Source organism: Myxine glutinosa, chromosome 13 (genome assembly GCF_964187855.1).
Source record: "Myxine glutinosa chromosome 13, kmMyxGlut1.1, whole genome shotgun sequence".
Classification (NCBI taxonomy): Eukaryota; Metazoa; Chordata; class Myxini; order Myxiniformes; family Myxinidae; genus Myxine; species Myxine glutinosa.
This window is the reverse complement of record NC_136273.1, coordinates 2,483,176-2,509,115: the sequence shown is the minus strand read 5'-3', so window position 1 is coordinate 2,509,115 and position 25,940 is coordinate 2,483,176. Positions and strand designations below refer to the sequence as shown.

The window sequence follows — 25,940 nt, the reverse complement described above, 5'->3', positions numbered from 1 at the left end:
CCTCAGTTGCTTCTCCAACCTTGATCATGCATCTCGAGGCATTTACGGTAACTCGGTTAACGAGTATCGTATTTGATTTCAGAGGAGCAGTTTTTGGACCAAGGACATGACCTTGAGATTGTGGTTACTCTTCCAATGAGGAGTTATGAGGTTCATCACATTGATTTGGTTTAATATTTGAGGGCGTGCATAGTTCAGCAGCTTTTATATCTCACCAAATGTCCCAAAGTCCATGTGGTTTATTGTGCCTCAAATATTCATTGTAACCTGGTTCAATTAGGTAGTGGATATCTATATATATAAAACACAGTTTGTATGTGTGTAATGTTACCGATAGACTCCTAAACGGAGAGGCTCACGTACTTGATATTTGGCACAGACATGGCCATTGAGCCTGGGAAGGACATGGCCTACCTAAAAATATTTGACGAGATCCATATTTTTTATTCATATTTACCTCGGCGCATTTCAGCGAGGAACATTATACACGGAATCTCAGCATGTGCCAGAGCAGCTCGCTGATTCGCTCAGATCGATCACGTGATGTTCCATCCCCACTGCTAAACCATTGAACGGAAAATATATCGAATCGATGACCATTGCCATTCACACCACATAGGTGGAGATGCAGCTACTGGGCGCCATCTTGGTTGGGACTCGATGCTGGGCGAAGGTGATTTCCATCACACGTTTGCACGTAATTCAGAGCGAAAAGCGATTGCGTTTTTTCACCTTTTGTGTGATCGTGTTTTGTGTCGATTTTGTGCGATATGAATTAAACGTCTTTGAAACTGCTGTGAAACGTCTTTCCACAACCCTTCCGTAACCGATTGGAGCAGTTTATTGCCGCTCAAAATGGCATTTTAACAGTTGCCTGGCTTTTAAAATCTGGGACACGTTCAAAACAAACGAGATCCGCGAAGCGAGTTGGTCGAGTCGCGCTAACCAAGATGGCGGCACGGCTGCTACACTTTTCACAGAGTATGAGCGTTCTATATATTTTCAATTCAGTGCGCCAGACTCGCTCATGTACTTGATTTGTGGCATAGACATGGCCATTGGGCCTTCACGGTGTAATTTGTGCGAGGCTTTTGTCCGAGTGAGCTTGAGTCGAGAGGGCGAATGTACGGGTTGAGAATGTACGGGTCTCCCTTCCCCCGCCCGGCAACGCCGGTACTGGAGGGCGTCACAGGATCGGTGAGTCTCCAAAATCCGCTTTGTGCTGTTGTCGCGAAGATGCAGGACGATGTCGCGATTGTTGTGCTGCTCTCCTCCCATGAGAACTGCAACGTCATTGTTGACTGGCGCTCCCCTTCCCCCACCTCCCCCCTCCCCCTCCCCTTCCCCCACCTCCCCCCTCCCCTCGGCCTCCTCCCCCCTACCCTCCCCCCTCCCCCTCTCCTCCCCTCCCCCCCGTTCCCCTCCCCTCCCCTTCCCCCTCCCCTCGTTTCCCTCCCCTCCCCTGTCCAGCAATGCTGGGTACTTCTGCTAGTATTATTATAAGCGCTACTCTGTATGCGTAGGGTCATGTTTCTATGGCCAGGCAAAGCAGTTTTTAAAATCAGAATTTAAAATCTACTCGCTGTTGGTGATTTTTATTTTTATGTGCTAGGTTCTGGACCGGCGACTCAGCCCTCGTTGGTGCTTGTTGAAGACCTTTCCGTGGTTTATTCCGAGTCGGAGAATGAGTGGAGCCGACCGACAAGCAAGCGGCGGCGACTAGACGAGAGCCATGACAAATCTTTGGTAAAGATCAGAATACTTCTTGATTCTTTGTTTTTATCTGTTGCAGCAGGGTAGGCACAATACAGCAAGTCCTCATTTATCGCAGCGTTTCCGTTCCTGAAAACACTTGTGATGTGCGAAACGTATTTCCCCATAAGAACCCTTATATTAAGGGGGTGATGTCTTCCGAACCGGGAATTTTGGGGATATTTTTTGGGTGTTGTATTGCACATAAACAGTCTTTTATTGTGTATATATATATATATATATATATATATATATATATATATATATATATATATATATATATATATATATATATATATATATATATATAGATATATATATATATATAGATATATAGATATATAGATATATATATATATATATATATATATATATATATAGATATATATATAGATATATAGATATATATATATATAGATATACAGTGGGACCTCTAAATCCGAATTTAATTCGTTCCAGCGGCAGTTCGGATTGGGAAAAGTTCGGAATTAGAAACTATTTTCCTCATAAGAAATAATGGAAAGTGAATTAATCCGTTCCTGGACCCCAAAAACCCATTATCAAGACACTGTTAACTGCAAATACACATGATTCAAGGTAAAATAAGATGAGTAATTGCCCTAAATATCTAATAATAATAATAATAAAAAAAAGAAATAAATGTACTAACATGAAAATAACTGCATTTACCTTAGTGGAGAGTTCTGATGGTGCATGTGGAAGCTGGAGAGGAGGAAGGAGGGAGAGGGTTTTATTGCTTGGAAGGTGAGGCACCTTCCAAGCTAACATCAGATGACTGTGCTTCTGGTGTTTGCTCTCTTTGTCTCTTAACACCACTTGTAGAGGGTTGGGGCTCACAAGGCTTGCTTTCTTTAGAGAACCACCTCTCCAAAGTTGCCTGGTGTTGGCGACTTTTCTTAACTTTTCAAGTTAATGCTCCTGTTAACCACTGCTTTATTAGGGTGCCAGTTTTCAACAATGGCCTGTGTTTTAGACCAATGGAAGCACAGTTCTCTAATTTCAGCACTGGAAATATGAACGACGCTCGCGGCGGGAAATATGAACGACGCTAACGCTATGTTGGCGGTTCGGTTATAGAAATACATTCGGAATTAGGGACAAAATTTTCTCGAATTTACGGTTCGGAATTAGAGTAGTTCGAGATGAGGGGCGTTCGGAATTAGGGGTCACTACTGTATATATATAGATATATATATATAGATATATATACATATATATATAACACACACACACACACTATATCCACGATATCCATTTTTCCGTTCTCCAACCTATAGCTTTGTCTTTAAAAAAACTCAACGTTTCGGCCAGCAACCCAGCGTGCGCTGAGACTCCACTAGCCTTCATCAAGAGAAGTTCCCTTGTTCACCTCCTCCCAGATATACCTGGGGGGAGGGGTGGGCCTATTCTATCAACCAATCACAAAGCTGTGTTGCGAGATCTCGTGACCAGAGACCCATGCTCGGCTTATGTTGCAAGTGTTTTGTGTGTGTTTGAGCGGTGTATTGTGTTTTGTTGTCCGTATTGCCTGTGTTGGCTATGTCCCACTTTGTCTTTGTCCTCCTATATATATATAACTGTGAGAAATAGTAGAAACTCCACAGTACGAGCAGGGCGTCTCATTTGCATTAAATAAATAATCGGGAGATTAAATCAGACACGGACGTAGCTTCAGGGCGGTCGATCTTTAATTCTCGACAAGCTTTCGACCAACAAAGATCTTTTCTTAGTCTACAGAAACAACAGGCATGTATATCAGACAAGTATCTATAGTGATATGTGTGTAAGATGTGTGATATGTGCAGAAGATGCATACAAAAGGAAGAGCCACGCTAAAGCTCACTCACCGTCCCCAAGTTCAGCGGAAGTGAAGCGCAGCTTACAGTTATCGTTCACGTTCACAGTTGGTGCACGTGCATATACATATATAGAGATACATACAGTCATGTGAAAAAGTCAGTACACCCCATGTAAAGTTTTGACTTTTTCAACATATTTCAACATGCAGCTATTTGATCTTCATTTCAACAATATTGATAGATAAAGGTGATAAAATATAACAAATATCATGAAACATTTACATTTTGTAGTCCATTGTATAATTTAAATAAACATAAATGCAAATTTCGCATGTGGAAAAAGTAAGTACACCCATACATTTATCACTACTTCAAATACCTAAAATTAGAATCAGGTGCACCAGCTCAGGTGCAAATGATTAGAACATCGTTGGAGAGGATATTGGAGGAACCTGTCTTATTTAAACCTCAGACATTTAGATTGGTTTGCTCTTTGTTGTTGAAGTGTGCGGCATCACCATGCCTAGATCAAAAGAGCTCTCTGAGGCCTTCAGAAAGAAGGTTATAGATGCCTATGAGTCTGGGAAGGGATTTAAAAAGATCTCCAAACAATTTGAAATCAATCATTCGACTGTCCAGAAGATCATCTACAAGTGGAGAAGATTCCAAACAACTGCCAACTTGTTCAGGCCAGGCCGCCCCAGCAAGTTCAGCCCGAGAGCAGACCGCAAGATGCTGAAAGAAGTCTCTAAGAACCCCCAGAATGTCATCACGGGACCGACAGGTAGCTCTTGCCACTGTTGATGTCAAAGTGCACGAGTCTACCATTAGAAAGAGGCTGCACAAATTTCATCTACATGGGAGGTGTGCCAGGAGGAAACCTTTGCTGTCCAGAAAGAACCTCAGGGCAAGACTAAAGTTTGCCAATGAACACCTAGGCAAAGACCAGCACCTCTGGAACAATGTGCTCTGGACAGATGAGTCAAAGGTAGAGCTATTTGGCCACAGTACCAGAAGACATGTTTGGCGAAAACCAAGGACAGCATTTGACCACAAGAACCTGATACCAACTGTAAAGCATGGTGGTGGAAATATTATGGTTTGGGGCAGCTTTGCTGCATCAGGTCCTGGGCAGCTCACCATCATATAATCCACTATGAATTCTTCATTGTACCAGAGGGTGCTTGAGGATAATGTGAGGCCATCTGTCGAAAAGTTGAAGCTCAACCGAAGGTGGACCTTGCAACATGACAATGACCCTAAACATACCACTAAATCCACCAAGGAATCGCTGAAAAGAAAGAAATGGAGGGTTCTGGAATGGTCAAGTCAACGCCCGGATCGAAATCCCATCGAGATGTTGTGGGGGGATTTGAAACGAGCTGTGCATGCAAGAAACCCCTCAAACACTGCACACTTGAAAGAATTCTGCATGGAGGAGTGGGCAAAAATTTCTCCCAGTCGATGTCAGAGACTGGTCGACAGTTATAAGAAACGCTTACTTGAGGTTGTTTCTGCCAAAGGGGGCAATACCACCTATTAGAGCCAAGGGTGTACTTACTTTTTCCACATGCGAAATTTGCATTTGTTTATTTAAATTATACAATAGACTACAAAATGTAAATGATATTTGTTATATTATATCACCTTTATCTATCAACATTGTTGAAATGAACATCAAATAGCTGTATGTTGAAATATGTTGAAAAAGTCAAAACTTTACATGGGGTGTACTTACTTTTTCACGTGACTGTATATATATCTATATATATAAAACACAGTTTGTGTGTGTGTGTGTAATGTTACCGATAGACTCCTAAACGGAGAGGCTTACGTGCTTGATATTTGACATAGACATGGCCATTGAGCGTGGGACGAACATGGCCGAACTCAAAATATTTGACGATCCATATTTTTTATTCATATTTACCTCAGCGCATTTCAGCGAAGTACCCGCTAATCTCAGCCGGTTCCAGAGCAGCTCGCTGATTCGCTCAGAGCGATCACGTGATGTTCCATTCCCGCCGCCAGACTGATTCGCTCAGAGCGATCACGTGATGTTCCATCCCGTCACACGTCACTTCACCTTTTATGCGATCGTGTTTTGTATCGATTTTGTGCGATATGAATTAAATGTCTTTGAAACAGCTGTGAAACGTCTTTCCACAACCCTTCCGTAACCGATTGGAGCAGTTTCTTGCCGCACAAAACGAGATCCGCGAAGCGAGTTAGTCGAGTCGTGCTGACCAAGATGGCGACACGGCGGCTTCACTTTTCACTGAGTATGAGCGTTCTATATATTTTCAATTCAGTGCGCCCGTGATTTGTGGCATAGACATGACCATTGGGCCTTCACGGTGTAATTTGTGCGAGGCTTTTGTCCGAGTGAGCTTGAGTCGAGAGGGCGAATGTACGGGTTGGGAATGTACGGGTCTCCCTTCCCCTGTCCGGCAACGCCGGTACTGGAGGACATCACAGGATCGGTGAGTCCCCAAAATCCGCTTCGTGCTGTTGCGAATATGCAGGACTATGTCCGATTGTTGTGCTGCTCTCCGACCATGAGAACTGCAACGTCATTGTTTACTGGCCATCCCCTTCCCTCCCCCTTCCCCCTCCCCCCTCCGTCCCCCCTTCCATTCCCCCTCCACCCTACCCCTCCCCTTCTCCCCTCCCCTTCTCCCCTCCCCTTCTCCCCTCCCCTTCTCCCCTCCCCCTCCATTTTCCCCCTTCCCCTCCCTTTTCCCCCTCCCCCCTCCCCCTCCCCCTCCATTTTCCCCCTCCCCCTCCCCCTCCCATTCCCCCCTCCCCCTCCCCCTCCCATTCCCCCCTCCCCCTCCCTTTCCCCCTCCCCCTCCCCTCCCCCTTCCCCCTCTCCCCTCCCTCCTCCCCCTCGCCCCTCCCCCTCCCTTCCCCCTCCATCCTACCCCCTCCACCCTACCTTCTCCCCTCCCCCTCCCTTTTCCCCCTCCACCCTACCCCCTCCACCCTACCCCCTCCCCTTCTCCCCTTCCCCTCCCTTTTCCCCCTCCCCTCCCCCACCCTTCTCCCCTCCCCCCCTCTTCTCCCCTCCCCCCCCCCGTTCCCCTCCCCTCCCCTCCCCTCCCCCGCCCAGCAATGCCGGGTACTTCTGCCGGGGCCTCCCCTCTCCCCCTCTCCCCCTCGCACCCCCTCCCCCTCCCCCCTCGCACCCCCTCCCCCTCCCCCTCCAACCCCCTCCCCCTCCCCCCTCCCACCCCCTCACCCCTCCCATCCCTCACCCTCCCATCCCTCACCCTCCCCATCCCCCCCTCTTCCCTCCGAGATCCTTAACAATATGTATGTATGTATATGTATATATGTATGTATATGTATATATATATATATGTATATATGTATATGTGTATATATATATATATATGTATATATATATATATATACATATATATATATATATATATATATATATATATATATATATATATATATATATATATATATATATATATATATATATATATATATATATATATATATATATATATATATAGGGTTGGCGTCAGGAAGGGCATCCGGCCATAAAAAAAACATTGCCTCAAACAGGGAACCATGATTGTCATGGGGCCCGCAAGGCTAACCCCTGCTCCAGCGGGGAAAATGGCCTTAAAACGATCATTCACATTCATATATATATATATATATATATGTATATATATATATATATATATATATATATATATATATATATATATATATACATATATATATATATATATATATATATATATATATATATATATATATATATATATATATGTATCAGGGGTAGGTCTTATGGAACATGATGATTTTGGAAATTTGACATTGAGTTGACGTTTTGACCTCAAAAATAGTTAATTTCCCAATTTAGTGACCCAATATCCAAATGGTGTTCAATTTTCAAGTCAATCGGATAAAAAATGGCGATTTTAGAAATTAGACCTCCAGATGATCTTTGACCTCAAAATCAATGGGCTTCTCAATTGTGACGACCTCCACAACTTGGTGAAGTTTTGTGACGCTTGGTTTAGAATTGTGACTTGTAGGCCGGTGATAGACAGACAAACAAACAGACAAAAAAAACACAACCGACCAATATACTTGAAAAATCTTCGATTTTGAAAGTAACAAGAAAACAAGAAAGAAACCACAGTGTAAACTGAGTACTCCCTTTCAGCACGGGTCATCGCCGGGCCCCCTTACGGTGCCGGCGATGACATCATACAGCGCCTGGAGATGGTATAGTAAAGGAGTGGTGTACAATATTCACAACAGGAGGCCAAGCAGGTATTTACAGCAGCTGAGACAAGGAAATTGCATATACTGTATGTGCAATAATTAGACTCAAAAATCCCCTTTATCCCCGATGCTACCATTCCCACCCTCAGATCATTATCTGCAATGATAGAACACTTTACAGTACATGTGCTGGCATTTATGCATCCGATCTGGAAGAGGAGAAATTTGTGATTGACAAAAAATGAATGATGAGAGCTTTGTGTCCAATCTTCTTATTGTACTGTGCGGTAGAGCAAGGAAGAGGAGATTTCCCGTGGCCGTTCCATTTCCTCACCATCATCGCTGCCAGGAGCTGCAGAACAGCTCGAGGGCTTTCGCTTAGCACGTGAGGCCTGGGATCTCCTGCATTCTCAGGCAGCATATGAGAAAGGTATTATTACATGGAAATTTGGGATTTGGGGGGGAAGTGGTGGGAGAATCCATAGAAAGAATGTTGTAAGAATACCTTGGTCCATGTGTTTGATTAGCTTAGATATACAGTGCATTCAGAAAGTATTTGGACCCCTTCACTTTTTTCACATTTTGTTATGTTGCAGCCTTATGCTGAAACCGTTTAAATTCATTTTTCCCCTCATCAATCTACACTCAATACCCCATAATGACAAAGAGAAAACAGGATTTTAGAAAGTTTTGCAAATTTATTAAAAAGAAAAAACTGAAATATCACATTCACATAAGTATTCATACCCTTTGCTATGACACTTGAAATTTAGCTCAGGTGCCTCCCATTTCTCTTGATCATCTTTGAGATGTTTCTACACCTTATTGGAGTCCACCTGTGGTAAATTTAATTGATTGGACATTATTTGGAAAGGCACACACCTCTCTAAGGTCTCACAGCTGACAATGCATATTAGAGCAAAAACCAAGCCATGAGGTCGAAGGAACTGCCTGCAGAGCTCAGAGACAGGATTGTGTCGAGGCACAGATCTGGGGAAGCCTACAAAAAAACTCTGCTGCATTGAAGGTTCCCAAGAGCGCAGTGGCCTCCATAATTCTTAAATGGAAGAAGTTTGGAACAACCAGGACTCTTCCTAGAGCTGACCGCCCGGCCAAACTGGCAATCGGGGGAGAAGTGCCTTGGTAAGAGAGGTGACCAAGAACCCGATGGTCACTCTGGCTGAGCTCGAGAGATCCTGTGTGGAAATGGAAGAAACCTCCAGAAGGGCAACCACCACTGCAACACTCCACCGATCTGGGCTTTATGGCAGAGTGGCCAGACGGAAGCCAAACAGTTCAATCTTGGTTTCATCAGACCACAGAATTTTGTTTCTCACAGTCTGAGATTCGTTTAGGTGCTTTTTTGCAAACTCCAAGCGGGCTTTCATGTGTCTTTCACTGAGGAGAGGCTTCCGTTTGAGCTGCGTATGAAAGCCTTGTATTTGGTGAGGAGCTCAGGTGTGCCAAGGAAGGACTTCACATGATGGAGGATGCCCAGTCGGTGACTGGCTTTGGAGGCCAGCTTGGAAATGTGGTTTTCCCAGGAAAGACCATGGCTGATGGTGAGACCCAAAAGCTTGAGTGACGGAACTTCTTGAAGAGGATTGTTGAGAAAGTAGATGGGATGGTGTACCAGGTGGTCTTTTTGGAGAGACATCATGAGAGTGTGATATTTGTCAGGATTGAAAGATTTTGGCATCTTGTCCATCCTTGTAAGGCTATGAACCAGGAGGGGTGGTCGGTACCATCCGGGGGGGTTATGCTATGTTTGATTTTTGACAAGATATATATGTCCCTAGATTGAAATTGAAAATATATGGTTTTATTCTCTAAATCTCAACCTTCTCTGTATTAGCAACATATATCCAACCCTTTCCTTGTGTGTGTAAAACCACAGTTTTGGAAACTAAATTGACACTGGTAAATTTTCAAATCAGCTTCAATTGCCCACAGGCACCCTAAAATATGAACTTTTAAAATGAATTTTATCATCATCATACTAAAATACGCAATTTGGTGTATGTCTCTTTGTCTGTGTGATGATTTTTTGACTGCGATACATTCTGTCGTTACTTATCCAATCTAAACCAAACTTGACAGGATGACGAAGGGTTACACAATGAAGGTTGTAGCGCATTCATTTGCCCCCCCTCCCCAAGGGTGTTTTCTCCCGAGTGGGTTTTCTCCACCATTGCCGTCAATGGGGTTGCGTCTTGAGGTGTATAATCCATGTTGTTAGCTTTATGGTGGCGTTTTTCCAAGGCCGCTTCTAATAACAAAACTAACGATAATAGCATCATATTAATGTTATTACAAAACAATATTAACACCAATAATGTCCTCCCCCCCCCCCCCCCCCACCCCACCCCCAAGGGGTTTTTCCTCCCTGAACAAACGTCGAGTCAACATTTATAAATAGCTTATCATGGCGTTTTCGTGGGCCCAACGGCCTCTCCCAGAAGTATAAATATTATAAACTACAAACATATGATTAGCTTTTTAAACAGTCGCTAATGCTGTGTATGACACTAAATGAGGAAATTTGGAGGAATCCCGACATCCGTGAGGTAAGTTTTACTTTCAGAACTGAGCGAAGATCTACTGTAATCTATATATACCACAAGTGTTGGGTAAATAACATGAGCCTTCCTGGCGCTAACATGGCGTTTTTCGTGGCGAACTTTTGAAACTTGCTCCTGCTGTTTAACATGAAACTGAAAGAGAGGAAGTCCGGGTTGTGCTCATTTACCAAGCAGCTAGCTCGTGCTTGCCAAGCCCAGCCGTTCATTAACGTTTTGAATGGAGTGCTTGCTCGAATGCTTAAACCACTTGGCGATCTCTCCACAAGAAACTTGGTAAATGAACACACACCCAATGTTCTTGAGATCCGCCGTAGATCGACTGTAATCTACATACCCCAAAGAGGAATGACCCTTCCTGCTGCTCCCATAGTGAACGGGTGGACTAGTCACTTAAAATACTTTGCCTAGAGTAAGTCAACCCACTCCTGAACCCCCCTCCCTTTCAAAATGTTCACCTTTTGTTACCTTGTATCCTGGAATTAAATTACATTAAACTAGACTTTTTCCATCTTTATTTACACATCGTAACCCACAACTTCCAAGTGAAAAACATTCCACAAATTTAAGAAAATGAATAAAAATACATAAATAGAATATCTTGCTTGGATAACCCCTTGCGTTCGCCCTTACCCCTCATCTTTACCTGCATCCCGTGTTTGTCCATCTCCATATACCTTCTCCCTACGCCCTGCTATTGGTGTTTACCAATATCGCCCGTTGGAATCTCTCCTGATGTTCCCTTTGCTATGTTGTCCCCTGATCTGTTCTGTGTTCTAGCATTTCCATGAGCTTAGACCTTGTATATAAACAATTGCGCCCGTGTCCAAAGGAAGCGGTTCAGTTTTGAATTTTTAATATGAAATAGGCAAAGCCTGGAATCAAACAAAACCCTTCAAAATTACCCTTTCAAACCCATTAGAATTACCCTTTAGCATTACCCCCTTTAGAATTACCCTTTGGCATTACCCTTGAGAATTACCCTTTAGAACTACCCTTTAGAACTACCCTTTAGAACTACCCTTTAGAACTACCCTTTAGAACTACCCTTTAGAACTACCCTTTAGAACTACCCTTTAGAACTACCCTTTAGAACTACCCTTTAGAACTACCCTTTAGAATTACCCTTTAGAATTGCCCTTTAGAATTGCCCTTTAGAATTGCCCTTTAGAATTACCCTTTAGAATTACCCTTTAGAACTACCCTTTCGAACTACCCTTTAGAATTACCCCTTAGAATTACTCTTTAGAACCACCCTTTCGAATTACCCTTTAGAATTACCCTTTAGAACTACCCTTTAGAACTACCCTTTAGAACTACCCTTTAGAACTACCCTTTAGAACTACCCTTTAGAACTACCCTTTAGAACTACCCTTTAGAACTACCCTTTCGAATTACCCTTTAGCATTACCCCTTAGAACTACTCTTTAGAACCACCCTTTCGAATTAGCCTTTAGAATTACCCTTTAGAATTACTCTTTAGAATTACTCTTTAGAACTACCCTTTAGAACTACCCTTTTGAACTACCCTTTAGAACTACCCTTTCGAATTACCCTTTAGCATTACCCCTTAGAACTACTCTTTAGAACCACCCTTTCGAATTAGCCTTTAGAATTACTCTTTAGAATTACTCTTTAGAATTACTCTTTAGAATTACTCTTTAGAATTACTCTTTAGAATTACTCTTTAGAATTACTCTTTAGAATTACTCTTTAGAATTACTCTTTAGAATTACTCTTTAGAATTACTCTTTAGAACTACCCTTTAGAACTACCCTTTAGAACTACCCTTTAGAACTACCCTTTAGAACGACCCTTTAGAACTACCCTTTAGAACTACCCTTTAGAACTACCCTTTAGAACTACCCTTTAGAACTACCCTTTCGAATTACCCTTTAGCATTACCCTTTAGCATTACCCCTTAGAATTACTCTTTAGAACCGCCCTTTGGAACCGCCCTTTGGAACCGCCCTTTGGAACCGCCCTTTGGAACCGCCCTTTGGAACCGCCCTTTGGAACCGCCCTTTGGAACCGCCCTTTGGAACCGCCCTTTGGAACCGCCCCTTGGAACCGCCCCTTGGAACCGCCCTTTGGAACCGCCCGTTGGAATCGCCCGTTGGAATCGCCCGTTGGAATCGCCCGTTGGAATCGCCCTTTGGAATCACCCTTTAGAACTACCCTTTAGAATTACCCTTTAGAATCTGGAAGCAATCGTGGCTTCGGCTTGTCCTTTAACCTGTGCCTCGTGTCTCCTCTGGCTCCTCTGTCCCACACATTGGTCTGCGTGGCCCTGGAATGCCTCTTTTCAGGGGTTAGTGAGCTAATGGTGTTACTGGAGGACTCGTGATCTGTCTAGGCCCCTGAAACGAGCACCGAGGGTTGCAAAGCCACATGCAAAAACGAACTGAGGTAAAATGTCAAGAAAAAGATTGTCGTGGGTCTGAGGTAAACTAAGAGAGTGCGTGTGAATGTGTTCAGAAATTGAAAAGACGGGAGGTGGGAGAGAAAGTGAGGCGAGTAAGGTATGAAACGCCTTGGCGGAATGAAAGGAAAGGTGGAAGATGTCGCTGGGAGCGGCTCTCAAATATCTGTTCTGGTTCAGGAATTTGTCATTCAAGTGTAAGGTGTGCACAGGGGGAGCTGCAGATGGAGGAAATGTTGAGTTGGATCTTGGAGATGGCGTGAAGCTGGAAGGTGTGAAAACATTTTGTTACCTAGGAGACATGCTGAATGGAGAAGGTGGATCAGACTTGGCAACGGTTGCTCGAGTGAGATGTGCATGGAAGACGTTTCGGGAACTGAGTGGCGTGCTGACGAGGAGGAGGGGAGTGTCGTTGAAGCTGAAGGGAAAGGTGTATGCTGCATGTGTGAGAAGTGTTATGATTTATGGGAGCGAGACATGGGTAATGAACGTAGAGCAGCAACGAAGGCTGGAAAGGGTGGAAATGCGAATGGTTCGGTGGATGTGTGGAGTATCGTTGAGAGAGAGGAAGACAAATGATGAATTGTGAAAGATGATGGGAATAGAGCCTGTGATGGATGCTGTGAAGAGAAGAGATAGAAAGGTAGGGATATAGAGGGGGGAAAGGAACTGGCCCTTACACTGCTTACATGCTCAACACATATCGATCACATGGATATGAATTGCCTTCTTTAAACATAATACTAAACAAGCGTTACGCCTAGGTCCCCCGTCGGGGAAGTGATGCGAGTTGACAAAGTGGAAGACGCAGAAAACATGCTAAGATATGATATTTTGCTCACAAGGTTCAGACATACATGGAGGCGGCCATCTTGGATTTTGACGTGGCGACCCAATTTTCAATAGCGTTCTTCCTTATGCCTAAATACACCCACACACCAGATTATAAGTTGGTACTTCGCTTATTTTTCAAGATATTCCGCTCACAAGGTTCAGACATACATGGCATCAGACATACATGGCGGTGGCCATCTTGGATTTTGACGTGGGTTGCACCCACACACCAAATTCGAATGCGGTCCTTTGCTTACGGATGCACGGATGCACGGACGGACGGACGGACGGACGGACGGACGGAGGGGAAAACCATAGTCCCCCTTTCGCTCCGTGGTGCGACGGGGGACAATAAATAACTGACTGGAGGGATCTTCCCTTCTTCCAGTGTGTGCTTCCATTCACTCGGAGAGGGGGGGAAACAGTCCAATCCTGGGCCGCAATCGCCATTTTATTTATATATATATATATATATATATATATATATATATATATATATATATATATATATATATATATATATATATATATATATATATACGTGGGGAACAAACTCCTTGATCGTAACAGAAGTTCACCAACAGATTGAGAATGACGAATCTTTATTAAATACCAATTAATACAGATCTGGAGGAAACGGAGACGTCTACAGCACGAACCACCGTCATGCCATGTCTACCTTCCTGAAAACACATTGATTCACAGTTCAGTTATATAGGGACACGCTTTATCAGAGGATCTCCGAGAGGACAAAGGAACTGCCGAGCCCCCACCGTCATCCGTCCTTTCATCTTGGGGGAGTGAAGCACGCACCGTCAGGATCCGGACCAGATGTGGTTTCAAGGCTCCGAGGTGACAGAAAATATAACTCACCGAAGGGGGATTGCATTCTTGGTCCTGATAAGACCATAAAGTGTATGAGGGCGTTCTGATGAGTTCCAGGTGTTAAATGTACCTTCCAGTTCACATTTCTCATTTAAACTTAAATTCAAAGCATATTTATCGTAACTCAAGCGTCACTGTGATTATACAAAATATAGTTAATGTTTTAACAGTTTATCAAAAGGTTTATGTCCACGATCCAAGCATCCTACGTAAAGTCTCACATTCCACGCGCATATAATCCGTTTTCCTGCCCGCGGCTCGAGGCGCCGTCTGCGGAGAAGGGAGAAAGTTTACAACTAGGCTTATCTAGCCTTCAAGGGGCGCACGTATACAACGAGGCCATCTGTTCAGCACAGATGAAGCGAGTATTTTCTCATTTTAAACTATAGCTAAGCGACAACCTTTTATTAACTTTATGAAATAGCATTTTTAAACAGCATTTATAACATAACATATTAGTCAAACGACATCTATAACAGAGCATTAAGCAGTAACAAATCTGCGACCTGACATCCCTTCCTCTTGTCTCGTCGAGACAAAGTATCTCAAGAGACAACATGCCGCATCGGGCTTTATTGAAAGACAATCGTGTAATGCGGGTATCTCCCAAGGGCATACCGTGCGCCCATAGCGCCTCGCCCGTGCATTTGGGGAACGTGTCGTGTGGTGCGTGCTTGGAACCTGAGGGCTCAGAACATGAAAGTCCATTAACGTTTCGGATCCACAACGAAGGCGTCTGGTCCAGATGAGGTTCTGCCCCGCCAGGGGGCCCACTACCTCCCCTGCGGAACTTGCTCCCCACACCCTTTGCAGACGCGGTCCTTGCAGATCTTCGAAGTTAATCAACGATCATGCCCATGAGATCTCTCACGTGCTGCTGTTCTGGGGAATACATAATGTTGTCAGTATCTTGTGTCTCATGTTCCTGGTCAGGGTACAGAGCGTTAAAATCCGAATCACTTGAAGCATTTGAACTTAAAACTTTTGAAGCAAAGAGAGGGACTTCCTTTATGTCAAAGTCTCCCATGGACGCCTGGTCGGCTTGCGGGTCTAGGATATCCACGTCGGGTCCCTCGACTGCCAGACCCAGCGTCGCAATCAGATCCATAGTTGGGTCGGAAGGGGGTGTACAGCTGTCAGCTTGTAATACATAAGAGGCGTTAGCCAGTACACGCAAGGGGTTTACAGCACAAGTATCATAGTCATCACAAACATCAATACAGGCAGCAGCCAGTTCCCACATGGGATTTTCAACACAAGTATCACAGTCATCACAAAAATCAATACAATTTTCTGGAGCGCCGGTCACATCTGCCTTGTTGAAGGACCCATTCAGGTCGACGGCCTCTGTGGTCAGAACCATAGTCGTTGTCGGCGGCTTCTTCACTTTCCATCCTGTAAAGTACTTTCTCATACAGAGGAGGACTAAAGATTTCATTAGTGCCCCCCAAATTACTACCCCGATTATCACGGCCAGTGCGGTCAATAACCACTTCACTATAGTGCCCGTCCATCCCCGGAACCAGTCAGTGAGCCAGCTAAATTTATAAGAGTTCTCGCGCGCGATCCGATCGATCGTCAGGGCGTGGCTGGTTTCCCTTAGTCTCACTATTGCGGCTGACACTCCTTCGGATGGATCAGGTATGTAAGTGCAACACTTTCCCTCTATTATTCCGCATACCCCTCCTTTCTCTGCCAGGAGCATGTCCAAAGCCACCCGATTCTGCATCACCATTGTACGCATGTGAATTACCGTGTCCAATAGTATGTCATGAGCCGTAGCGGTGTCGTTTGCCACCTTTTCTAGGGCCAAAGCCAATTTATCTATCCGGAAGCTGTTCATGGCTGTGCCCGCACCTGGGAAGAAGAAACCTAACACCTTTTCCCATAGGCTCCCGTGTAGTTTAGTGGTTCCATCTTCGTTCATGACTGACCTCTTATGTCGCCTGTCCAAGGACTTTGGGTCTAGCTCATCCAGTATCTCAACGTCAGGAAGGACTGAACCAAGATAACATGTGCCCCCCCAATTATTTGGTAAATAGGGGTAAGCCTTGTCGCCGCATATAAACATTGTCCCATGGGGTGGGACCAGGTGGGTGGATAAGCACTGGAGTCCCTTTATCACCCCATTAATCCTACTAACCCCCCTAGAGAATGTTATAGCCGTTATGTTGTGGTTGTGTTTATCTTGCAGTACTATTCGTAATGTAATCCCCGAGCTCCCTTGTCCCAGCTTCCCGGGGAGAGTGTAGGCGCATTCTGATTCTCCCATACGCAAGTGGCCGGAACCCTGGAGGCAGACCGTCCCTTTCTGTGGTTTGACCCAGACGGGGGCAGGCATCTCGGCCACATGGGCAATCATTGACGGGCGATAATTAAATTGTCGATTGCAACTCTTGCCGTTGCCAACCCCTTCTCTTTCCAGCGTGGTGACTAAACATGGGGAATCGATAGGTTGTGAGCAAAGGTCGTTGAGGGACAGAGGTAGCACTATCATGTGTATTCCTGTGGTGCCTGCTTGGGGAAAGTGCATGCACGACCAGCAGTGTGTCCTATTTTGAATTGTCGCCACCTCCCTTGCCACTTTCTAATATGTGTTTTCACCCTTCTTTGGGGCCTTATCCTGGGGTTGCGGCGTGAGTATGTATTCGATGCATGGTGTGTATTTAGTTTCGCCACTGGCCGCGCCAGGGGTCCAGACGCTGCACCGGACCTGCATAGTCATGCCTTTCTCTAGGCGTGTGCGTGTTTGTAGCTTAAAATCAGGGGTTCCCCATTTGTATCCTGGTTGGGCCAAGGTCTTAATGCTAGCTTGCCCGTCTTCCCGGAACTCTCGTTGCTTTCGTAGTACAATGCCAACACGTCCGGGCCCTGCCGACAGTGCTAGCCATCTTACGCTTACCCAATTTGTGTACAGGGTTTTCTGTTCGAAACATGGTAGTGATACTCTTTGTCCCCATGTTACGGTGAGGTGTCGGGTTCCGTTTTCGCATCTATTGGGATCGGAGCTTCCCCTAGCTGCTGTCGCTATCAATAGTATCGTACCTATGATTAGGCCCATCCTTACTGTGGTTGCTGTGGTGTAGTGTCTGGTGCTTGTATGGCCAACTTACAGTGCGTGGCGTGGATCCACGAGGTCTTGCCCTCGCAAAAGACTGCCGTTGGTGTAGTCAGCAACACCTGGACTGGTCCCTTCCACCTTGGTTCCAAGGCGTTCTTGCGGGTGAAGTGTTTTACGAGCACGTAATCGCCGGTCTGGAAGTCGTGGATGGCGTGGCTTGTTGGTTCAGGCAACGCCTCTCGTACCCGGGCGTGGATGCTGCGTGCCACATTGGACAATTCTCTGCAAAACTTTAAAAGCATGTCATCCATCACAGGCAAATCAAGTTTGGACATGTCCATCGGGGCCGAAACAGGCAAACTCATAGGTCGTCCCATTAATATCTCGTGGGGGGAAAGGCCCGTGGTGCGGCCCGGGGTGGACCGAATACTCATTAACGCCAGCGGGAGTGCTTCCGGCCACTTCAAACCTGTGTCTGCACAGATCTTGGCTACCTTGAGTTTCAGAGTCCCGTTGGTGCGTTCCACAAGTCCCGCTGATTGTGGGTGATAAGCGCAATGGAAAGATTGTTTCACGCCCAGTGCCTTTAGGATACCCTTAATCACCTCTCCCGTGAAGTGGCCCCCTTTGTCTGACGAAATTTTCTGAGGGATGCCGAATCTGCACATGAAATCCCGCACAAGGCGCTTGGCTACTGTCGGGGCGTCTGACTTAACGCATGGATAGGCCTTGACCCATTTTGTGAACATGTCCACGATTACCAGGACATAGCGGAACGACATACTTGGTTCCATGTTTATAAAATCGAACTGGACATGACAGAAGGGCCCGATTGGTCGGGGATGGCCCGCATTATGTGGGTGCCTTGGTGGTGCCCCCCTGTTGTGTTGTTGGCAAACCGCGCATGACCGGCACACCTCTGATGCAATTCGCGACAGTCCCGGTGCCGCCCAGGTATAGTTTATCTGTTCCATCACCCCCCTCTGGCACACATGGCCATTTTGATGTCCCATACGTGCCAGCCAAGGCAGTAGTTCCTTGGGTGCTATTGGTTTTCCGTGAAGGGTCCACATCGCATTTGGTCCGGGGCGTGTGGCCCCTCGTTTTACCCAGTCATCGTGTTCGGCTGCTGTTGCTGCGTTTTGAAGTTTTATAACGTCCTCATTAGTCGGTGAGGCGGTGATGATGGTGCACCCATTTTGCGAGGAGGGGGTTGGTCCTGAGGTCGGTACGTTGGCAGTTTGCGTGTGTGCCCCCTTTGCTCGCGTTACCATCGGCATGTTCCGTCCTATTTGTTGGTTGGCCGCTTTTCCTGCCGCTGCGTCCGCTCTGGCGTTGCCTCGGGTGACGTCAGAGTCTGTCTTTTGGTGGCCGCGACATTTAATTACCGCGACCACGCGGGGAAGCAAGATGCTTCGGAGTAGCCCTTCAACCAGTTCGCCGTTCTTTATGACCGAACCCGCAGATGTGAGAAAGCCTCGCATCTTCCAGATTGCCCCTTTGTCGTGAACTACCCCGTGTGCGTATGCTGAATCTGTATAAATGTTGACGGCAAGGTCTGCCGCCAAGCTGCATGCTCTAGTCAAGGCGCACAGCTCCGCCTGCTGGGCGGAAAATGTGGGCGGAAGGCGCCCGCTTTCTACCGTCTCATTATCTGAACACACCGCGTATCCGGATAGCAAAGAGCCGTCCCATCCGCGTTTAGCTGATCCGTCGACGTAGTACACACGATCGGGGTTGTCAAGGGGAACGTCCTTCAAGTCCGGACGTACCGTGGAGACTTGCTGTACTACATCGACACATACGTGGGGTTCGCCCTCCTCTGGGGTGGGCATCAGTGAGGCCGGGTTGAGTGTAGTGCAACGTTTAATGGTGACGTTGGCGGCCGTAATCAGTGCTGTTTCGTATTGCATTAATCTAGTGGTCGACAAGTGTTGTGTTGTCCGCTGTAGTAACAGTGAAGTGACGCAGTGTGGTACCTGTAGCGTTACCGGGTGCCCCATCACAATGTCCGCTGTCCTTTCCACTGCGTACCTAGCCGCTGCCACGGCTTGCAGGCACACCGGAAACCCTTGCTCGACCGGTTCTAGCTTTTTGCTAAAGTAGGCTACCGGTCGTTCCTTATCTCCATGAGTCTGTGTCAAAACGGACTGAGCAAAACCCCTTACTGCATGAGTGTAAAGGGTGAATGGTTTCGCATAATCGGGGAGTCCTAAAGTCGGTGCCGTTACCAATGCCTTTTTCAGCCCCTCGAAACAGCGCATCAATTCGTCCGTCCAAACCAAGTAGTTCGGTTCTCCTATTCTGGTGGCTTCGTACAGCGGTTTAGCAAGTAGCGCGTAGTCAATTATCCAAGAGCGGCAGTAACCCGTCATACCTAGGAAGCGCAACATCTGTCGTTGCGTGCTTGGCCGTGGCGATTCCATGATGGCGGTCACCCGTCCAGCATGCAGTTCTCGCTTCCCGTGTGAAATGGCATGACCCAAATAGGTTACTACCTTCCGTACAAATTGGAGCTTTCTCCGTCCCACCTTGTGGCCCTTGGCCGCCAAGGCTCTTAGCAGGGCCATGGAGTCCCCTTCACAGGCTTCCTTGGAAGGGGAACAAATCAACAAGTCGTCAATGTATTGCAACAGCACCGAACCCCCTTTTAGTTCCACGTCTGCCAAATCGCGGTGCAACGCTCGGGAGAACAGGGTGGGGCTGTCGGAGAACCCTTGGGGTAACACCGTCCAGGTGAACTGGCGCCCTCTAAAGGTGAAGGCGAACAAGTATTGTGACTCAGGTGCGATAGGTACGGAGAAAAAGGCAGAGCATAGGTCAATAACGGTAAAATGTGTTGCGTCCGGTGGGATAGATGTCATAAGGCCTTCCGCATTTGGTACCACTGGGTGTATGCCTTGTATGACTTTGTTCACTTCCCTCAAATCCTGCACGAACCTCCATTTATCCTGCATTGGTTTCTTCACGGGCAAAATTGGTGTGTTGCATTGGCTGTTAGTTTCCACAATTATTTTCTGTTTCACCAAAGATTGAATCACTGGCTCTATGCCCGCATCGGCCTCGTGCCGCAATTTATATTGTCTCACGTTTGGGAGGGGCATTCCTGGTTGGACCGGTATTACCAGAGGTTTGGCATCGCGAATTCGCCCGACATCGTTGTCGTGTTGGGACCACAAATCGGCCGGAACCTCCTCCAAAAGGTCATCGGACTCGCCCGGGCTCTGAGACACTGTTCGTACAACGTGGGTGCCCTTTGGGGGCAGGTCTGTCTCTTCAAATTTTCCTTCTATACTCTGCTCCTCAAGGGTGATCAAATACCCCTCGTCCTTGTCGAGCATCGTCACTGTCCAGTGGTCCACTTCATAAATGGCGTGCACGGAATTTCTCGCAAGCGCCCCACCATCCAGCCTACACTTTCCGCCGGCCACCCTTTGGCGGTGGTGAGGGTAACATGGGCGTCCACCCCTGCGGGATACTGAGACAACGCCCGCTGCTCCGCAGTTAGGGTTACCTCGACGCCTATTCCCTCCCGTCCAACCCATATATTTGACAATAGTAGGTCCGAATTCTTACCTATTGACCCCTTTATCTTTTCTCGGTACTCGTCGTCATCGCCCCTGGCATCGTAGTAAGCCGTGCAGTGGGGAGGGTTGTCCTTTACGTCTGTTGTAATTTGGTGTACGCGCAGCCAATCTCGCAACCCGTCGTTCCGGGAGCACACTGTGTCTAGGACGTGTGCCCAAGTGGCCAAAGCCCCCTTGTCCAGGCTCCACCAGTAGGCGGTGGGGCCGGGCCGAGACAATGCCGTCATTAACAGATCGCGTTTGGATTCCGCGACATCTACAAAAACTCCCTGCTCCGTGCATGAAATTTGGCAGCCTAAACGGCAAAGTAGATCCCGTCCCAACAAGTTAGTCGGGGCGGTGGTAGTCATCAAAAAAGCGTGCCTAGCCTCTAGTGGGCCGCACACCACTCTTACCTCTTCTGAAATAGGGAGCGCTTGGGGCAAGCCTGAAACTCCCACTATCTGAACGTCCCTATCTGTGGGGCGCAAGGATGGTAGCTGCCCTTCGTTAATAGTACTGCGAGTCGCACCCGTATCGACGAGAAAGTCTACCTGTTGCCCATCCACGTCTAGTGTCAAGGTCGGCTCCTCGGTTGGTGTCATAGTCAAGAGGGGGCATTCTATGGGCGGCCCGCCGGCGGCCCGTCAATAGGCTACTTGATTTCTCGGTGGCGGGTATCCCTGGCGGGGCCCCCGGCAATCACGTTTCCAATGTCCCATCCGTCCGCAGCGGAAGCACGCCCCTTGTGGAGCGGTGGATGCGGGGTACCCGTTGTTATTGCACGGACCCTGTTGCGTCGGACGCCTCGCAGGCTGTTGGTTCTGCTGTCCCCATTGTGGCGGCCCATTCCCGTTTGCTCCGCTTGGGGCCCAATAACTTGGGGGGGGCCCATCGTTTTGGGGAGGGGGTCCCTGTGGATACCCGTTCTGGGGAGGGGGCGTTTGTACTGCCCAGGTCTGTGGAGGGGGTGTTTGCACGGCCCAGCTCTGCGGCTGTGGAGGGGGCCCCTGCATGTTCCAGTTTTGGGGAGGGGGCCCTTGTGGGTTCCAATTTTGGGGAGGGGGCCCTTGTGGGTTCCAATTTTGGGGAGGGGGCCCTTGTGTCCGCATGTCGACTCGTCCACTGTCGTTGTCGTCGGCGTCATTTTCGTTTTCGTCATCGCGGCCCCACTCTTCGTTGGGCTCTATCCTGGTGTTCCGATTCTGGGCCCGTACTTGGCCTCGATTTCCCTTCTTATTTTGGTTGAGTTGGGCCCGTTTTTCCTGGACAAGCATTTGCAACATGTCGTCCTTAACATCGGCCTTCTTATCGTCGCCGTCGCCACATTGTTCGGCCGCTTCGACTAGTTGGTCGGTTGGGGTGTTTCTCCATCCTATCATAGCCGTTTGAATGCGCTTCCTAACTGCCGGTCTCATCCCTTCTACCAAAAAATTGTTCACTACAGCGCGAGGGAGATCTTGTGCCCGCACCTGGCCCAGTCCTCCCCACTTTAACACTGCTCTTTCTACCCTCTCTCTCCAATTGATGGCTGCTTCGCCATGTTTCTGTTTTAGGCCGTATATTTTATTCCAATCTGGCCCCGCGGCTGGCATCAGTGCGGTGTATACCCCGGTCAACAATAGGTCGACAAGGGCATCCCAATCGGCGAGGGTCTGGGCCACGGTTTGGGCCGGGGTTGGTGCTACATTTGGCCAGCGTGCGTGTATTTTGGCCTGGTCCCACACCCGCGCGGGCAATACAGCCTTCCCCATGTGGCAGACGTCCCGCCAATCTGCGCCTGTATTTTGTATCCACAAACGCATAAATTCCGGTATCTGACCGGGCTGTTCAGCCAGCAAGGTTCTCACCCGCTCCTGCATAGACGCCAAATCTGATTCTCTCCAGGGTATCCTGATGTTAATGGGTGCCCCCCTGTTCAGTCCTATGGTTTTTAAGGGACACATCCCGATTGTAGGCTGTGGGTTCTCCGATTCCGTGAACCCTTCCAATGAGGGGTACAGTTCTCCTAGCCCTTCTGGAGGCGTGAACCCGCTGTCCGCCCCACTAACTTCTTGTCCCCTAAATGGATTGCCCGGGCTAAGGTGAACCTGAGGAGCGGCTGGTCTAGTTCTCTGGGGGTCTAACCCCTGGGGAAACAGGGGCGGGGGTGGGAGAGGTGGCGCCTGTGGCCCGGGGACAGGGCTCAGGGCTTGGGGGGGTAGAGGCATGGTAGCTACCTCCCCTACCGCGGGGTCTTGGTCCGGATTTTGGACGAGCGGCATTAGCCGCTGATTTGCTTGCTTAACTACCTCCCTAATTGTTTTGTCCTGAACCTTGTCTGCTTGTTTCTTTTGGCCCTGAAGCTTCAGTACTTCCCCTGCCAAGCTAGCCTGTCTTGAGGCCGCCAGTCGCTTCATTCCTTCCTTTTCCCACCACCCATACACCTTCCAATAATCGGTTGGGAAGTGTTTCCTTTCCTTTTCTAGCTTATCCAAAGCTCCGTACAGCACTTCCAATTTGTCAAGTGCAAACGATCCCTCCTCTGGCCAGGCATTACTTAAATCTTTAGTTAAAACAGCCCAGTCCTTTCCTGGTCTTACCGCGGCAAAATGGTGCCTCTTAAACATGAAAGATGCCGGGGTTCCCTTGAGGGGTTCCCCTTCTTTCGTTAGCTTGCTTCCCATCTTATTGCTCTGGGCTGATCCTTCCTGGAAAGTTCTTGGCCACCGGCGCAGCTTTATGGCTGTCCGACCTCACATTTCCCCCTCCTCCTTGTTAACTGTAACGTTATCCTTACTGATATCCTGCGCAAATTCTACCCTTAGCGTTACCCGTTACCCTCTTAACGTTATCCTGGTGATTTTAACAAAGGCTCGTCATTCTAAGGCTGGTAATTAGCCTTTACTTACAATTTTTGTTCGGAGAGCAGGCAGTGCAGATGACAAGGAAACGGACTGTGCCCGTTCAAGGGAGGGAGGTTCGAATTTGGAAAAGTAGCCCTTTAATATAAGACAATGCTCACCTTAAAACAAATCAGCGTGCCGGCGCCGGCCTCAGTCAGCCTCCCTCCGGTCGTTCAGGGTCCACTTCTCTTGTTCCTGCTCTGCTGCAATCCGAGTCACGGCACCATAAAATGTGGGGAACAAACTCCTTGATCGTAACAGAAGTTCACCAACAGATTGAGAATGACGAATCTTTATTAAATACCAATTAATACAGATCTGGAGGAAACGGAGACGTCTACAGCACGAACCACCGTCATGCCATGTCTACCTTCCTGAAAACACATTGATTCACAGTTCAGTTATATAGGGACACGCTTTATCAGAGGATCTCCGAGAGGACAAAGGAACTGCCGAGCCCCCACCGTCATCCGTCCTTTCATCTTGGGGGAGTGAAGCACGCACCGTCAGGATCCGGACCAGATGTGGTTTCAAGGCTCCGAGGTGACAGAAAATATAACTCACCGAAGGGGGATTGCATTCTTGGTCCTGATAAGACCATAAAGTGTATGAGGGCGTTCTGATGAGTTCCAGGTGTTAAATGTACCTTCCAGTTCACATTTCTCATTTAAACTTAAATTCAAAGCATATTTATCGTAACTCAAGCGTCACTGTGATTATACAAAATATAGTTAATGTTTTAACAGTTTATCAAAAGGTTTATGTCCACGATCCAAGCATCCTACGTAAAGTCTCACATTCCACGCGCATATAATCCGTTTTCCTGCCCGCGGCTCGAGGCGCCGTCTGCGGAGAAGGGAGAAAGTTTACAACTAGGCTTATCTAGCCTTCAAGGGGCGCACGTATACAACGAGGCCATCTGTTCAGCACAGATGAAGCGAGTATTTTCTCATTTTAAACTATAGCTAAGCGACAACCTTTTATTAACTTTATGAAATAGCATTTTTAAACAGCATTTATAACATAACATATTAGTCAAACGATATCTATAACAGAGCATTAAGCAGTAACAAATCTGCGACCTGACATATATATATATATATATATATATATATATATATATATATATATATATATATATATATATATATATTTACGTAGTGTGTTCAAAAAGTATCCGACCTTTATTTTTCGTGCGTAAAAAAAAAAGAAGCTAGAGAGGCGTTGATTGGTGCACGTATGTAGGCGATCCTAATGCGCACGCGTGAATTTTTTCCCACCTGCAGAAGCTGTCATTCGACGGCAGACCGCCGATGAGTGAGGAAATGTAAGTGAGCGCCGTCGGATTTTCGTTTTTGACAAAATGACGGAAAAACTTGAACAACGCTACTGCATCAAATTTTGTGTTTCATCAAACTTGCATCAAAACTGCAACTTGGTTTCTGGGTCGTACCCATAAACCCAGGACTCATCGCCAGTGATCACTGTGTTGAGGAAGCTGGGATCGCTGTTCACAGTCTCCAGCATGTCCTGTGCGATCTCCAAACGGAGTTGCTTCTGCTCAATCGTTAGCAGCTTTGGTACGAACTTCGCTGAGATTCTCCTGAAGCCCAAATCCTCCTTCATAATGGAATGAATGGTGTTGAATCTTGCGGATCGTTTCCACTTGGGAATCGCCAAGCTTTACACAAAATTTGATGCAGTAGCGTTGTTCAAGTTTTTCCGTCATTTTGTCAAAAACGAAAATCCGACAGCGCTCACTTACACTTCCTCACTCATCGGCGGTCTGCCGTCGAATGACAGCTTCTGCAGGTGGGAAAAAATTCACGCGTGCGCATTAGGATCGCCTACATACGTGCACCAATCAACGCCTCCCTAGCTT

The 25,940-nt window shown here is 47.0% G+C and overlaps 1 protein-coding gene across 4 annotated transcripts in view; it reads left to right on the top strand.

Annotated features, from left to right (window-relative positions):
- The window catches only part of INTS10 (integrator complex subunit 10), a 166,797-nt gene that overhangs the window by 103,620 nt on the left and 37,237 nt on the right, over window positions 1-25,940 (top strand). For all 4 annotated transcript variants that reach the window (XM_078766937.1, XM_078766941.1, XM_078766940.1 and 1 more), the window contains 2 exons: window positions 1,613-1,746; window positions 8,118-8,256. In XM_078766937.1, coding sequence (XP_078623063.1) covers window positions 1,613-1,746; window positions 8,118-8,256 — 273 coding nt within the window. The remainder of the gene's footprint in view (window positions 1-1,612; window positions 1,747-8,117; window positions 8,257-25,940) is intronic.